General features: G+C 37.5%; 1 protein-coding gene across 1 annotated transcript in view; it reads right to left on the reverse strand.

Annotated features, from left to right (window-relative positions):
- The window catches only part of LOC140105392 (scavenger receptor cysteine-rich domain-containing protein DMBT1-like), a 60,627-nt gene that overhangs the window by 18,429 nt on the left and 26,497 nt on the right, over nt 1-15,701 (reverse strand). Inside the window, exons 10-20 of the mRNA XM_072129326.1 lie at nt 15,256-15,385; nt 13,433-13,638; nt 12,214-12,225; nt 10,713-10,730; nt 10,576-10,596; nt 9,311-9,440; nt 8,351-8,559; nt 4,906-4,920; nt 2,070-2,087; nt 1,775-1,792; nt 66-89 (exon numbers count right to left, since the gene is read on the reverse strand). Coding sequence (XP_071985427.1) covers nt 66-89; nt 1,775-1,792; nt 2,070-2,087; nt 4,906-4,920; nt 8,351-8,559; nt 9,311-9,440; nt 10,576-10,596; nt 10,713-10,730; nt 12,214-12,225; nt 13,433-13,638; nt 15,256-15,385 — 801 coding nt within the window. The remainder of the gene's footprint in view (nt 1-65; nt 90-1,774; nt 1,793-2,069; nt 2,088-4,905; nt 4,921-8,350; nt 8,560-9,310; nt 9,441-10,575; nt 10,597-10,712; nt 10,731-12,213; nt 12,226-13,432; nt 13,639-15,255; nt 15,386-15,701) is intronic.

Here is a 15,701-nt window from a genome sequence, read left to right on the forward strand (position 1 = left end):
TAGCATACTACACATTATTACTATGAGAGGGTATTGGATCCCAACAATAAGTATGTGGTCCTTACCAGTGCTTCGAGGTGCATTATCCACTACATAAAAACAGAGAGGAGAGAAAATGAAAATTGTTGCAATTTTAAATATTAAAAATATAAATTGACCAATTTTAAACCAAGTGTACTTACATGCTGGTGTGTTCCCTTTCTGGCAGGATCTGCTTTTCTTTTAGCTTCTTATGTCCTTGTTTTTAAGAAAAAAAGGCTTTCAATATTATGCAAATGAGCCCAAGGTTCTCCAGGGTCCATTAACACCTTTGGAGCCCAGAGCCCCTCAGGCTCATTTTCATAATTTTAAAAGCCTGTTTTGGAAAAACCAGTATATATGAAGCTAAAGTTGGAAGAGTGGATCCTGCCAGACCGGACACAAACCTGCATATGAGTGTGCTCAGTTTACAATGCTTCATCCTGTTGGTAGATGTCCTTTAATAGGGCTCTGTGGGAACATTTCACCAGCTGTATATGTAAAAAATGTGGTAACAGGTTCTCTTTTACAACTCTCTATTATAGTGTTGCTATGGAAAGACTTTAGAGTCTGTATTTTTTTAAATAAACTTTGTTAACATTTGCAAGGCATACAGTCACTTACAATGTATGACAGCATGACAATTGTAAGAATATACACCGGAATGCATACTTTTACATCTTTGCCAAACTTTCTCCCTACCCTCATTCACATGTCAAGAAGGAAAGTACATATTACACTAGTAATTATCACCCCAATAATAGAAAGAAGATACAAAATTTGTGAACAACGCAAAGCCTCAGGTGTCCTTTGCCTCCAGTACCCTATTCATGTCCCTCACCATTTCCAGCAGAATCTCTTCCCAAGTCTACTTATATTTCCATTGAATGACATAGAAGAGACGGCACTCACCAGTACAGTTGACTGTGTCTTTATTAGAAGATATGCCAAACATGCAGATGCGACGTGCATCTCCCCTGCATGTTTGGCATATATTCTAATAAAGACGCAGTCAACTGTACTGGTGAGTGCCGTCTCTTTTATGTCGTTGGATTGGTACGCTCTGCCATTTCAATTGCACCCCGGTACTAGACTGGACACACCTGTTTTCATAAACTGTCGTTATGTCCTGTATGACCCCTCATTGCTATATTGCAAAGGGTGGTGCCGGCAGCTTATTCTTTACTTTATTGGATTATGTTTCCTTTGAGGTCTTCCATAAGATATGTTCTCATAAATGAAAACTTTCCCAAGAGAACATCAATTTCAGTATCTGTGAAATGATAAACAATAAATCTACACCTCCTTCGTAAAAAGCTGTTGGCTCTGCTATGGGCTCTCCTCTCTGTTTCAGAGATAATACAACTAGACATGGTTTTCAGTATCTTAATCACTGGCATCTCTCGGTCAAGCCACTACTTTAGCGAGCATCTTTTAGCTGCCATTAAAATTATGTTGATCAGAGCAGGGAAAAAACTCTGGACCCAGAGGTGCTAATGGGTGAAATAGCAAGTCACCAGTTCCCTTTTTAGGGACTTATACAAGTCTTATACAACTTATATGAGTCTGTATTTAGGAAGAGCTGAAAGAAAAACATATTGCAACAAATACCCCAACCCTCTTCCTACTGGTCATAAAAGTATAAAAAAACATACAACTGAACACAGTTAGATCCAGCATACTGCATACATGGCTCTCTACTGCATTATGTATATATGCTCTTGTATAACTAAAGAGGAAAATGCATTATACTTACCAGTGGTAGTAGCAGCTTCTTTATACAAAAAGATAGAGATGAAAGAAAGAGAAAACCTTGTTAATTTATATATTAAAAACCTAACCTGCAGCATACTTTCCTTATTTCAGAGGAAAAAGGAAAAGTTGTCCTGAAATCTAAGGATTTATGCTACCAGTGGTAGTAGTAGATTCTATGTACACAAAGTTATAAAGAAAACATGAACACAATAAAATATCACACATCATATATGCCTCAGTATAAAATATAGAATATGAGTATCATTCAGCTTAAGATTGATTTGTTTTATACTTACCAGTGGTAGTGTCTGCTACTGTATATACATAAAGATTAAGAGAAAAAAAAAAATTAAAACTTTATCACATTAACCTTTGAACAACCAATTAATTACTTCTGGTTTCTGTTGAATCTACTCCTGGGCTGTACATCGACATCCAGTATTGGAAAAGCTTTCACCCCTCAGTTGATGCGGTTATTAATTGACTGTGGCTTTTAAATATTTTCAAAAGGAGGGCTCTCCCTCTGTCACCTTTCAGGACCTTTAGGCAATGCAGGGTGCTACACAGGGAGCTGATGGGCTTATATGGCATCTGGGAGTCTTATTAAGGACTCTGGCTTTGCCTGTAGTAAAGCTATACTAAGAAGTTTTATATATATGTACACTCACCGGCCACTTTATTAGGTACACCTGTCCAACTGCTCGTTAACACTTAATTTCTAATCAGCCAATCACATGGCGGCAACTTAGCATTTAGGCATGTAGACATGGTCAAGACAATCTCCTGCAGTTCAAACCGAGCATCAGTATGGGGAAGAAAGGTGATTTGAGTGCCTTTGAACATGGCATGGTTGTTGGTGCCAGAAGGGCTGGTCTGAGTATTTCAGAAACTGCTGATCTACTGGTATTTTCACGCACAACCATCTCTAGGGTTTACAGAGAATGGTCCGAAAAAGAAAAACATCCAGTGAGCGGCAGTTCTGTGGGCGGAAATGCCTTGTTGATGCCAGAGGAGAATGGGCAGACTGGTTCGAGCTGATAGAAAGGCAACAGTGACTCAAATCGCCACCCGTTACAACCAAGGTAGACAGAAGAGCATCTCTGAAGGCACAGTACGTCAAACTTTGAGGCAGATGGGCTACAGCAGCAGAAGACCACACCGGGTGCCACTCCTTTCAGCTAAGAACAGGAAACTGAGGCTACAATTTGCAAAAGCTCATCGAAATTGGACAGTAGAAGATTGGAAAAACGTTGCCTGGTCTGATGAGTCTCGATTTCTGCTGCGACATTCGGATGGTAGGGTCAGAATTTGGCGTCAACAACATGAAAGCATGGATCCATCCTGCCTTGTATCAACGGTTCAGGCTGGTGGTGGTGGTGTCATGGTGTGGGGAATATTTTCTTGGCACTCTTTGGGCCCCTTGGTACCAATTGAGCATCGTTGCAACGCCACAGCCTACCTGAGTATTGTTGCTGACCATGTCCATCCCTTTATGACCACAATGTACCCAACATCTGATGGCTACTTTCAGCAGGATAATGCGCCATGTCATAAAGCTGGAATCATCTCAGACTGGTTTCTTGAACATGACAATGAGTTCACTGTACTCAAATGGCCTCCACAGTCACCAGATCTCAATCCAATAGAGCATCTTTGGGATGTGGTGGAACGGGAGATTTGCATCATGGATGTGCAGCCGACAAATCTGCGGCAACTGTGTGATGCCATCATGTCAATATGGACCAAAATCTCTGAGGAATGCTTCCATCACCTTGTTGAATCACCTGTTACTAGCATGGTGTACCTAATAAAGTGGCCGGTGAGTGTATATCGGAATAGAAGGAAAATCTAAGAATTAGGTGTGAGCTCCGGTCAGATTGAATTTTTTTTTGTTTTGAACATTGTATATTGAATGATTGTTGGATCCATCCAGGACCGTATTTGTAGCATCTTTATTTTTAAAACTATGCAATCATGACAGAAACATGGCCAAAAAGAATACCTGTCAATTTCTGCAAGCATAAAATTTAGTGCAGTATATTTTGTAAGTTCTCAAGTGATTAAATGTTTGTGTCTCCTAATTGTACTAAAAAATGAAAAAATAATCCACCTTCCCACTAATACTTTATAATAAGATAACGGGGGAGATTCAATATGTCTAAAAAAACTAGCGAAGAAACCATATGAATTTCTGCTCCGGTTTTGGAGTTTTGAAAGAAAAAAAACATTGTTACTTACAATAATACAAACTTAAAGACACCAGGGTAAATAACATATAAAGGCAGTATATACAGGATCTGTAGTTGAATTTGTATGTAAGTCAGAACTGGTATATTTCATAAGTGCAACTCCAGAAAAAAAATTTGTCCCTGTTTCAATAGGGTTTGTCATAGAAACAAGGATTATCAATAAATCTTCATTGCAGAAACCTTCGAAAACTCTTAGGCCTCTTCCACACTTGTGAGTGTGATGCGTTGAACTCGCATCACACTCACAATGCGTGCTGCCCAGATCTCCCGGCCTAAACATGGCAAACTGGAACTGAACTCAGAATGTCGGTTCAGTTCCGGTTTGGAGCGTTCGGGCCGGGAGATTCAGGCAGCACAAGTTGCGAGTGTAATGCGAGTTCAGCGCATCACACTCACAAGTTTGGAAGGGGCCTCATAGTTGATCATTGCGGCCTAGGACTGAATCCATAGACCTACACCAGAGGTCACACTGGGCAGAGAGGCTTGTGTGTCGTCTTTTAGTCGGTTGTTCTTAAGTCGGGATTGCCTGCACAGGCTTCATTATTTAAAGGTAAAAGGAAATTTTAGCCAACAATGTAATGAGTTATATTATCCAGTGGAAGTAATTATTTTTGCATACAAAATTTTGTGTAGTATATTTTGTATTTCCTCAAGTGATTAAAATGTTTGTGTCTTCTTGTACTAAAAAAATATTCAAAGTGAACAAATAATAAACCTTCCCCCTGATACTTTATAAAAAGATAATGGGGGAGATGGGCACATTATTCCCAAAAAACTAGCAAAGAAATCATATAATTCTCCTTCTCTGCACCGGTTTAATGTGTAAGATACATGTACCTCAAAGTTGACCCATTGACAACTACAATTTGTATTTTATACTTACCAGTCGAATTAACTTCTATATTCAGAAATATAGAGATGAAAGAGAAAAAACATTGTTACTTCCAATAATACAAACTTAAACACACCAGGGAAAAAAAACATATAAAGGGTTATATACGATATCTGTACTTGAATTTGTATCTAAGTCAGAAGAAATTCTCCCTGTTTCAATAGGATATTTAAAAATGTCGGGTTTGTCATAAAAACCATGATTAGCAATAAATCTTCATTTCAGGCAACTTTGCAAACTCTTATACAGGCAGTCCCCGGGTTACATACAAGATAGGGTCTGGAGGTTTGTTCTTAAGTTGAATTTTTTTATGTAAGTCGAAACTGTATATTTTATAATGGAAGTTCTAGAGAATTTTTTTTCTTTTGCCCCAGTGACAATTGGAGTTTCAAAATATTTGGTGTAATTGGACCAAGAATTATCAACAAAGCTTCATTACAGACATCTTACAGCTGATCATTGCAGTCTGGGACTATAGTAAAGCATCCAGAGAGCTTCACCAGAGGTCACAGTGGGCAGAGGGGTCCGTCTGTAACTATGGGTTGTCTGTAAGTCGGGTGTCCTTAAGTAGGGGACCGCCTGTAGTTGATCTTTGCTGCCTGGCACTGAATCCTTAGACCTTCACCAGAGGTCACAGTGGGCAGAGAGGTTTGTGTGTCTAGTGTTAGTCGGTTGTTCTTAAGTCGGGGATAAACCTGATCATTATACAATAAAGCATTTATGCCTCAGTGTAAAAAATTGAATAGAATGTCTCACTATAAGGCTAAGTGCACACGACAAGTGTGCTTAGAAAATTAAAATCATTGGAGATGGAACAAGTAAGCTCTACTCACTCTTTCATTGCTGAGCGGTTGCGTCATAAATCTGGGCAGGATTAGCACCCGCAACTCGGTCAAGTGCAGTAAAACATGAAATGTGACCATGCATGATGGAAGTTGATAGCAGCCATGTTTGTGTAGCTGACTCACACCAAATAAAAATGGTCGTGTGCACTTATCCCAACTACTGTTAGAGAGAAAACTAGTGGAACATTGAATTGTATTATATGTTCTGAATGTAGTACTTATAAGTTTAAATACATAGAGAGTAAGAGAAAAAGACACAAAATTGTCCCATATATATTAAAACTGGTGCACTGTACACTCTTTTTGCAAGTTGCGCTACATTATTTAATTGTGTTGCACGCTCTTACTTAATTATGTCACTTTTCAGGATCTGTGGCTATTGTGACAGAATTGTGTTGCACATCAGATATAAATGTGTTACAAACTACAAACACACACTACCTCTGAGGTCGCAGTATTAAAATGTGTTGGACAAGGTGGACAACACAATAAATACATGTGAAAACACCAAAAACACTTTTTTTATATGCAAATCAGAACACATCACTGGTGCAGACAAAATAATATATCTGCCCCACTGTCTCTTTAAATCCATCAAAGGAAATCTACCAGTTAAAAATAGTAAAAAACAAATACAGGGAGTCCCTGGGTTGCATACAAGATAGGTTCCATAGAGTTGAATTTGTATGTAAGTAGAAACTGTATATTTTAGAGTTGTAGTTCCAGACAATTTTTTTTTTATGCCCCAGTGACAATTGGAGTTTCAAATTTTTTTGCTGCAATTGGACCAAGGATTACCTATAAAGCTTCATTACAGACACCTTACAGTTGATCATTGCAGTCTGGGACTATAGTAAAGGATCCATAGAGGTTCCCCAAAGGTCACAGTGGGCAGAGGGGTCAGTCTTTAACTAGGGTTCATCTGTAAGTCGGGTGTCCTTAAGTAGGGGACCCGCCTGTACTAACCTACACTCGCCTTCATCCCGATCCTGGCAGTGGTCTTCTTTAATCTTGATACACCAGGATCACCTCAAAAGAAACTTATAATAAGCAGCCCAGAGCACAGGGACACAATGTCCGGAGCTATAGCCTGCTGATTATTCACGCCTCTCATGTGATGTCACCTGCCTGAATTTTTAGCAACCAGCAGCGCCGGACATCTTGTCCCTGCGCTCCAGGCTGTTAATTATAAGTTTCTGTTACCGCTGCTGCCACTGAGGAAGATTTTACAAAAGCAATTCTCTACAGCAGCACTTCAGAAGAAGTTAGCTGGACATTTGGTTTCTGTTGAAGCTACTACTAGTCAATAAAATAACAGCCAGGTACCAGCTCTAACATCTAGGATTGGAAAAGCTTTTACCCCTTAGATGGTGCGGTTATTTATTGACTGTAGCTTTTAAGGGTTCTCCCTCTGTCACCTTTCAAGACCTTAAGGCAGCACAGGAGCTGATGGGCTTATATGGCATCTGGGAATCTTATGAAGGCTGCTGGCTCTGCCTGTAGTATAGCTATACAATCATGGCAGAAACATGGCCAAAAAGAATACATGTCAAATTCTGCCAGAATAAAATTTAGTCTAGTATATTTTGTAAGTCCTCAAGTGATTAAATGATTTTTGTCTTCTTATCATCCTAAAAAAAATGGGAAAAAAAGTGAAAAAGTAATTTAAACCTTCCCCATAATACTTTCTAAAAAGATAATGGGGGAGATGGGCACATTATGCCCAAAAAACTAGCAAAGATACCATATAATTCTCCCTCTCTGCACCGGTTTTGGACTTCTCTGACCCGCACACCACTATGGTCGTTCTATACCAGTTACGACTTACATTTAAATATATAACCGAACAGCGGGGTCAAGAACAAAAAAAAAATTATTCTAACCTTCACTGGTGCTCCTGTTGTCCTGTGCTGTCTCCTGAATCTGTTTGTATACAAAGACAGGGCAAGCCAACCTTATCATTGAGTCATGCTGAACACAGCATAAGATTCAATGCTGAACCCGGCAAACAAAAGTTGTTGGATCAAAGCGCCTTCCTCGGTAAACAAACAGAGGCACATAGCTGATGGAAGATATTACGAGACAACAGGAACACCAGGGAACATAAGTATACCTTCCATTTTGTGTTCTTGAACCCCCCTGATTGGTTACATATGTTTTTTTAAACTCGGAAAACCTCTTTTATAACAAAACTAAAGAACCTGGCTTGTATGCAACCCAGGGACTGTCTTAACTATGATGGACTAAAATCCACCTCCCTTCTTTGTTCAATCATCATTGATAGAGTGACTACTACAAGAGGTAGTAGCTCGGTTGTTTCCCTGCAGCAAGCAAAGTCCAGATCCCTGAATAAGAGTCAAAGTCTGGAAAAAATATCACCTATTATAGCAGAACAGAATCAGGAAAGTAAAGCCAGGACTAGATGGAAGGGTGACTATTTCAGGAAAGGTCAGGTTATATTATTATATTATCACATAAGGATTTTAAAAATTGATTAAATATAATAGATATTCTTTATCACTATGTTTCATCATGTTCTTATGCCATATCATTAATATGTCATCATTTATTCTAATTATTCCACATAATACCTGTAGGGTGTAGACTGGATGAGTAATAGGAAGCGTAAAAATATCCACTAAGGTTCGGGTTAACCAATTGCAAGGTCATGACATTGGATGAGGAGTAAAAAACTTGATTGGTGCCCTGGCAAATCTTCGCAAGTACAACTGAGTTCCCTGGATATCCATCATATATTGTCATATACGCAGAATCACAGTCTCTATTGTTATTTTGTATACTGTTTGGTAAAAGAGATTTTCCATTAAGTTCTATTACAGCATTATTATATGGTATGAGCAATACAAAAGGTGTTACATATATAAGAAAAAGGTGACAAAACATATATCTTGGAGCTTGGGCACATAATATAGTAATAAATAAGACTGCTAGAACTGTATGTATATGGCTCTACTGCTGCTACAGAATGGAATTGATGCACCATGGCTGGCGGTTGTAAGGAAAAGCTGTGCAGAAGGCCTTAAGTGAACTATTTCACTGGGGCTGTAAGTTTATCTAAGTCCATGGATGAGAGTCACAATTAGCTCATTAAGTTAATATGTACATTATTAACTACTTTAAGGGGTTTTTCCCATGAATACAAGTTCCTTTGGATACCTCCCTTGGACCCCTTGTCACTCCATGAGAGTAATGGAGCAGATGGCCGCACATCGGACCCCTCGTTTTCTTGATCTGTGGGGGTCTCATCACTGAGACCTAACTGATCAGCAAGTTAGGCTCTTGCCACTGGTATTTGTGGGAAAACCCCTGTAACTACTAACACTATTTGTTACTTTCTAAGTAAGTCTTCCAACTCCACAACATACTTTTAACAACATATAGCATGGCGCAAACATGGCTTTGTTTATAATTTATATAATAAATTTGATATTAAATGTTAGTTTAACCCCTTTAAGTTGTGCTGAAAAAAAGGCTAGGTGGTTGACATGCGGTATAAAACAGTAAAAAAAAAGTGGACAAGAATTACTTACTATATGTAACTGAAACGGAGTTCAACGTGACCAAATGGGACCTCAATTGTCCAGGTACACAAACTTGAAGTGAAAGAATAACTATATATATATCCTGACATATCAGTGCGTCTGCTCCCACATGGTAAGGCTAGAACAAAGAGAGATAAATACAATCAGTAGAAAAGATACTGTACATACATATATTTTCTACAATCACTTGCCCTTTACATGTGTGTAAGGGAGACCCTTCTCCCCATGTTCCACAGTCTTAGATCAGTGTTGGAAATTAAGGGCTTAATCCACAAGACCACAAGAGAGAAGGAATTATAAAATAAATTATGAAGACAGTAAAGAGGTCATTAATGAAATCTCTTTTCATATAAGGTAGTCAAGCAAATAAGAATATAAATAGAGCTGAGCGGTCCCGAAGATCAACCGCAACCGGGAAATATTGTCTTCCAAACAGTCAATCCGGGAAATCGATGCCCCTGGCAAACTAGCCACGGCTATGATTGGCCAAAGGTGCTCCCCTAAATGTAGGTCAGTTTATCTTTAAATAAATGGTCCTGGATTACCCTAGAGATTTATATAAATTATATTCCTTTGATGTCTGATGTAAGACTTGCATTATCCTAAGAATGGGAGCCCCCAATCCCCTTGGTGCAAAAGCCTATTTGAATGCAATTTGAAATTCATCCACTCATAAGTTGTCTGCTTGAGGAGACTACAGAAACTAAAAGCAGCACTAGATATATTCCTCCATAATTATGTTCCTGGCTCCATCCTCTTAGCTGTGCAATGAATCATTTTCTACCCTTTGGGTCAACATTGGGTTCTGGTCTTAATGATTCCACAATCTCCCAATTTGTATTAAAGAAAGGGTGTGGTAGCTTTAACGTTTTTACATTTTTGCACTGAAAAGGATTAAAAAAGTAAATGTGAAAGACACTAGATTTATCATAAGGTAAAACTGTTTTAGCTGCCCATGGAAACCAATCAGAGCTCAGCTTTAATTTTATAAACAGTTATGGGAAAATTAAAGCTGAGCTCTGATTGGTTGCCATGGGAAAGAATAACAGTTCTGCTATCAGAGACTTCTGATAAATCGTTCCAAAATACCCCAAAGCTGACCCATTAACAACTGCGAAATGCTCCATAAAAACAAGCCCCAATAAAAATTCATTAATGGAAAAAAAGTTATAGCTCTTGACAGCGACTAATATAAATTTTTCAGTATTCCAAAGGTAAGACATTCAACTAGACATTGAAGGTATTATACTTACGAGAACCTGTCCTGACACGTTCTAGATGCATGAAAATATAAAAAAAAAATTATTTTAATAAAGATATATAAAGCTGACAATTGGATATTACTTAGGTAGGATGAAAAATAGGAAGATATTAAATGTATAACACATACCAGTGGTAGTAGGTGGTTCTTTAAGTATAAAGGTAGAAAGAAAATAAAAAATGTTGTTACTTTAAATATTAAAAGTATAAACCGGGTAAAGTAAAGCATGCTTTATAACTGCATCAGTGCTAGTTCGACATGAAGTTAATTTGGGTGGCCAACAAATGTATCATATTTAGCAGTGGTAGTAGTTGACCCTATAAACATAAGAATAAAGACCTAATAAGACCTAATTGATCATCCAGAGCTGGAAGCGAAACGTTGTCTTCCACATCTTTTGGAAGAAAACTGTGTCCAATCAATTAACCCTTTCCAATCTAGATTACCTGCCTGTGCTCTTTGACGTCCACCACTTTTTTCCTTGTGTAATCCAACTGGGAGTCACATCTTTCGATTATAAGACTGAATGTTGGCCTTGGTAAAATCTTGTACATGCCTCATAAATACTGAGCTAAATGTTGTAATACATGTACTGATGTGTCCTTTAAAGTGTTAAATATTAAGCAACCCCTTTCACAGGAACACACAAAAAAACTCCAATTCAAAGGCCAAATTTATGTAACCATACACTGCTATATAATATTGAATGGTTGTTGTTGCAATAGAAAGGTTAATGGAAATATTAATGACTAAAAGTGGTTTTCCTGGTATTGTAGGGAAATTAATGGGTTAACTTTCCTCCAAAAATGTCCTTTGCCTCTACCTTTAGTAAGATGCATCTGCATCTACTTCACTACTTGATTTGACCATTAATGATACAGTAACTACTACAGGAGGTAGCAAATGGATGGTTTCAGATCCCAGAATGGGGGTCAAAATTTAAAAACTAGCGTAGCAGCTTATATACTACCCATAGCAGTAGGACAGGTCCAGAACAGCAAGTCAGGACTAGAAGAAGAGGAGACTATGACAAGGGAGTGTAGAGAAATGACCAGTAGATGAGCCAGAGAAAAGACAGGAGAGAGAGGTTTATGGTGGTAGTCGGTTCTATATACATAAGGGTAGAAAGTGATGAAAAAAACTTTTTTACTTTAAATATTAAAAATATAAACCAGACAATGGTAAAATATAGCTTATTGTATTACTACCTTAGTATTACTAAGGTATGAGGATAATTCGGAAAGTCAACCAGTTTTTTCATATTCTTCTCAGAAAAGGTTTAATGTTAATGTGTATGATACATGTACACCAAAGTTAACCCATTGACAACTATAATCTGTAGTAAACTTTCCAGGGGTAGTGACTTCAATATACATAAATATATAAATTAAAGAAAAAAACCATATACTACACTATATATAACAAAAATAAATAGGTTAAATAATACAAACTTAAATTGAAAATGGTAAAAAAAAAAACTGAATACAAGCTTCAATACTTAAAAGTAGGAGAAAAATTAAACCCTGAGATATAATGAATACTACAAACTAGTGGAAATAGGACATTCTACATATATAACAATAGGAAAGAAAGCTGACCCATTGACCACCACAATTTGCATTATACTCACCAGGGGTAGTAACTTCAATATACATAAATAGAAATGAAAGAAAAAAAACATTAATACTTTAATTAATACAAACAAACTGATCATGGTAAAAAAAAGATATACAAGCTGCATTACTTAAAGGTAGGAGGAAAGTTAAACCTTGAGATATAATGAATTCTACAAACCAGTGGTAGTAGGTAGTTTTACATACCTATCAAATTGATAAGAAAATACTCTTTATACAACTTTATTACTAAGAATATCAAAAAGATAAATTCTAGAATAAATTCAGCTCAGCATTGAACTGCATTACCGTATACATTCCTGTGGTAGTGACTGTAATTGTATTTACATAGAGTAAGAGAAAAATAACAAAATAAAACTTTGTCACTTTGAACCACTTAATGACCATAGAATTGTTACTGCTGCCACTGAGGAAAATTTTTCTAGAGTTAGTTGGATGCTGGTTTCTGTTGAAGTTAATGCTGGGCTTTACTATGACAGCTGGGTAACAGCTCAAACATTCAGTTTTTAGAAAAGCTTTAACTCCTTAGATGGTGTCATTTGTTGACTGTTGCTTTTAATGAAGGTTTAAAGGTAGGTCACTCCTTCTGAATGAGTTAATTTTTATTTTCAGCTTCTGAACACAGTTGGGAGAGCTATGCACTAAAATCCACTGCCCTACTTTTTTCAATCATCATTCATAGAGTGACTACTTCAAGAGGTAGTAGTCCAAAATAGGGTATTTTGAGCGGCACCGTGTATATGTAGATATTCGGGTGCAGGTCTTCTTAAGAGGTCCGACAATGACCCCAATATATGGTAGTAGACAATTGAGAAGCAGCACTCCGGTATTTCCAATGAATAAAAAGGTTTTATTCCACCAACATAGTGCAACGTTTCGCCAATTCGTTCAAGGCATTATCAAGCCTTGATCGAATTGGCGAAACGTTGCACTATGTTGTTGGAATAAAACCTTTTTATTTACTGGAAATACCGGAGTGCTGCTTCTCAATTGTCTACTACTTCAAGAGGTAGTAACTCGGTGGTTTCTCTGTAGCAAATTAAAGAAACCTTAATATGGGCCGAAGGAGAGGTGAATATTTTACGAAAGGCCAGATGCACAGGAAGGAACTCAAACTGCATGCCTACATATTACCACATAAGGATTTTAAAAATTGATTATGCCATCATTAATAAGCCCTTGCCATTAATTATTATAATTTATTCCACATATTACCTGCAGTATATAGACTGGATGAGTAATAGGAAGCGTAAAAATATCCACTTAGGTTCGGATTGACCAATTCCAAGGTCATGACATTGGATGAGGAGTAAAAAACTTGACTTGTGTACTGGCAAATTTTTGCAAGTACAACTGAGTTTCTGGTATATCCATCATATATTTTCACATAGGCTGAATCACAGTCTCTTTGCTTTGGCATACTGTTTGGTAAAAGAAGAGATTTTCCATTATATAGCATTATTATATGGTATGAGCAATACAAAGGTAAAAAATAGATTTTCCATCATATAACAAAGGTGTTGCCTATAGGAGAAACAGGTGACAAAACATGTATCTTGGAGCTTGGGCATGTAATGTATTAAGACCTGGGTAATAAATAAGTCTGCTAGAACTGTATGTAAATGGAACTATCTGCTGCTGCAGAAAGGCATTGATGCACTGTGCCTGGTGGGTGTAATCAAAAGATGTGCCGAAGGCCTTAAAGGGGCTGTTCACTTTAAGCAAATATTTTATATTATTTGTGTAATGAAAGGTTATACAATTTTCCAATATACTGTCTGTATTAATTCCTTATGGTTTTCCAGATCTTTGCTTGCTTACATTCTATAGAAAGCTTCTCCATTTACTTTCACATTTTTTTTCACAAATCAATGGATCTTTGGATGTAAAAAAAACTTTGCCTATTGGCTTAATTACTTATATACAGCAGTTTCCTTGCTACCCCCCTCAGTTTAACCCAGTCCTGAAGTAGCTGCTTCCCCTGCCAGTGCTGACAAGTCCTGTAAATCTGTCCCGTAAACAAATCTACAAAATCTAGAGACTCACAGGTGGGGAGGGATGCTGTGTCCTGCTTACAGAAGAGGAAGGAGCGGGAGGTCTTGTGACAGTGCTCTCTGTATGTATAGCAGAGCTGAATATGGATATATCTTCACTGTTCCCCATCAGTCTCTCCATCCCAGTTTGTGATTCTACAGAATTTCCAGTGTCCCTCTTTAGCTCATGCTGCACCCCTTCCACCACCTTGTACTTGACACTTTGTGCACAATGGAGATAAGCTATTAACCCTCACACAGCAGAATATGCACTTCATTCAACTTTTTCACTTATGATTTCTACCACTTATTAAATGTTCCCTTCACCTCCATGTGATGAAAGCTGCCAAGCTAGTCGCCATATACATCCTGTAGGTACACTATGTAATATTCAGTGGATTTACTCATAGAAATCTTACTGGATTTTCTGCTATATTACTGAATGAGAGAACACAAGGCATCATCGTATCTGTGGGCAAGCTAACTGGCCTCAACTTGAGGGCATAGACTGACAAACATTGGTCACCACCCACTTCACCTCTGGTGAGAAAGATTTTTGTCAAACACTTTCAGAACAGAAAAGTCCATAACTTTGGAAAGAAAAGGGTGAGTAAAACAATATGGGCATCGTTCTTTTTGTATGTATAGGATGAATTACATATAACAATTTGGTAAAATCATTATATCTTCAGAATTACTCTTTAACTGAATTTTTGTTTTGAACTTTCTGTAGAGATTGCTCTGCATAAGAGTGACGAGTTCATCAATGTAATATGTGCATGCTTAACTAAGAACAGGGGTTACTTTCTAAGTTACTCCACAGTATATTTTTTCACCAACATATAGCATGGGGCAAACATGGCTTATATTTACAATCAATACAATGAATGTGAGATTTAATGTTAGTTTAACATTAATCTCCCCCTGTCTTGTTGAAATAAAAAATTTGGTGCTTGGCATCGTGAGGTATATGAAGGTAAAAGTGCACATGTGAAAATTACTCACTATATGTAACTGAAACGGAGTTCAACATGACCAAATGGGACCTCAATTGTCCAGGTACACAAACTTGAAGTAGAGGAATAACTATATATATAGCCAGACATATCAGTGCGCCTACTCCCACATGGTAAGGCTAGAACAAAGAGATATAAATACAAACAATAAAAAAATTACAATACATAAATCATTTTATTACAGTCACCTGTATGTTATTACATATGTGTAAGGTAGTCCCTTCAACACACGTTACACAGTCTTTGATCAGTGATGGGAATTAAGGGCTTAATCCCTGAAGACCATAGTGAAGGAATAATAAAATGAAGGCAGTGAAGAGGTCCAAAAAACTAAATCTTCTTTCATATAAGGTAGTCAAGCACTTAATAAAAATGAAAGGTCCATGATTTCCCTAGAGATTTATATACATGATATTCCATTGATGTTTGATGGTT

This window comes from Engystomops pustulosus, chromosome 11 (genome assembly GCF_040894005.1).
Source record: "Engystomops pustulosus chromosome 11, aEngPut4.maternal, whole genome shotgun sequence".
In the NCBI taxonomy this organism is placed as follows: domain Eukaryota; kingdom Metazoa; phylum Chordata; class Amphibia; order Anura; family Leptodactylidae; genus Engystomops; species Engystomops pustulosus.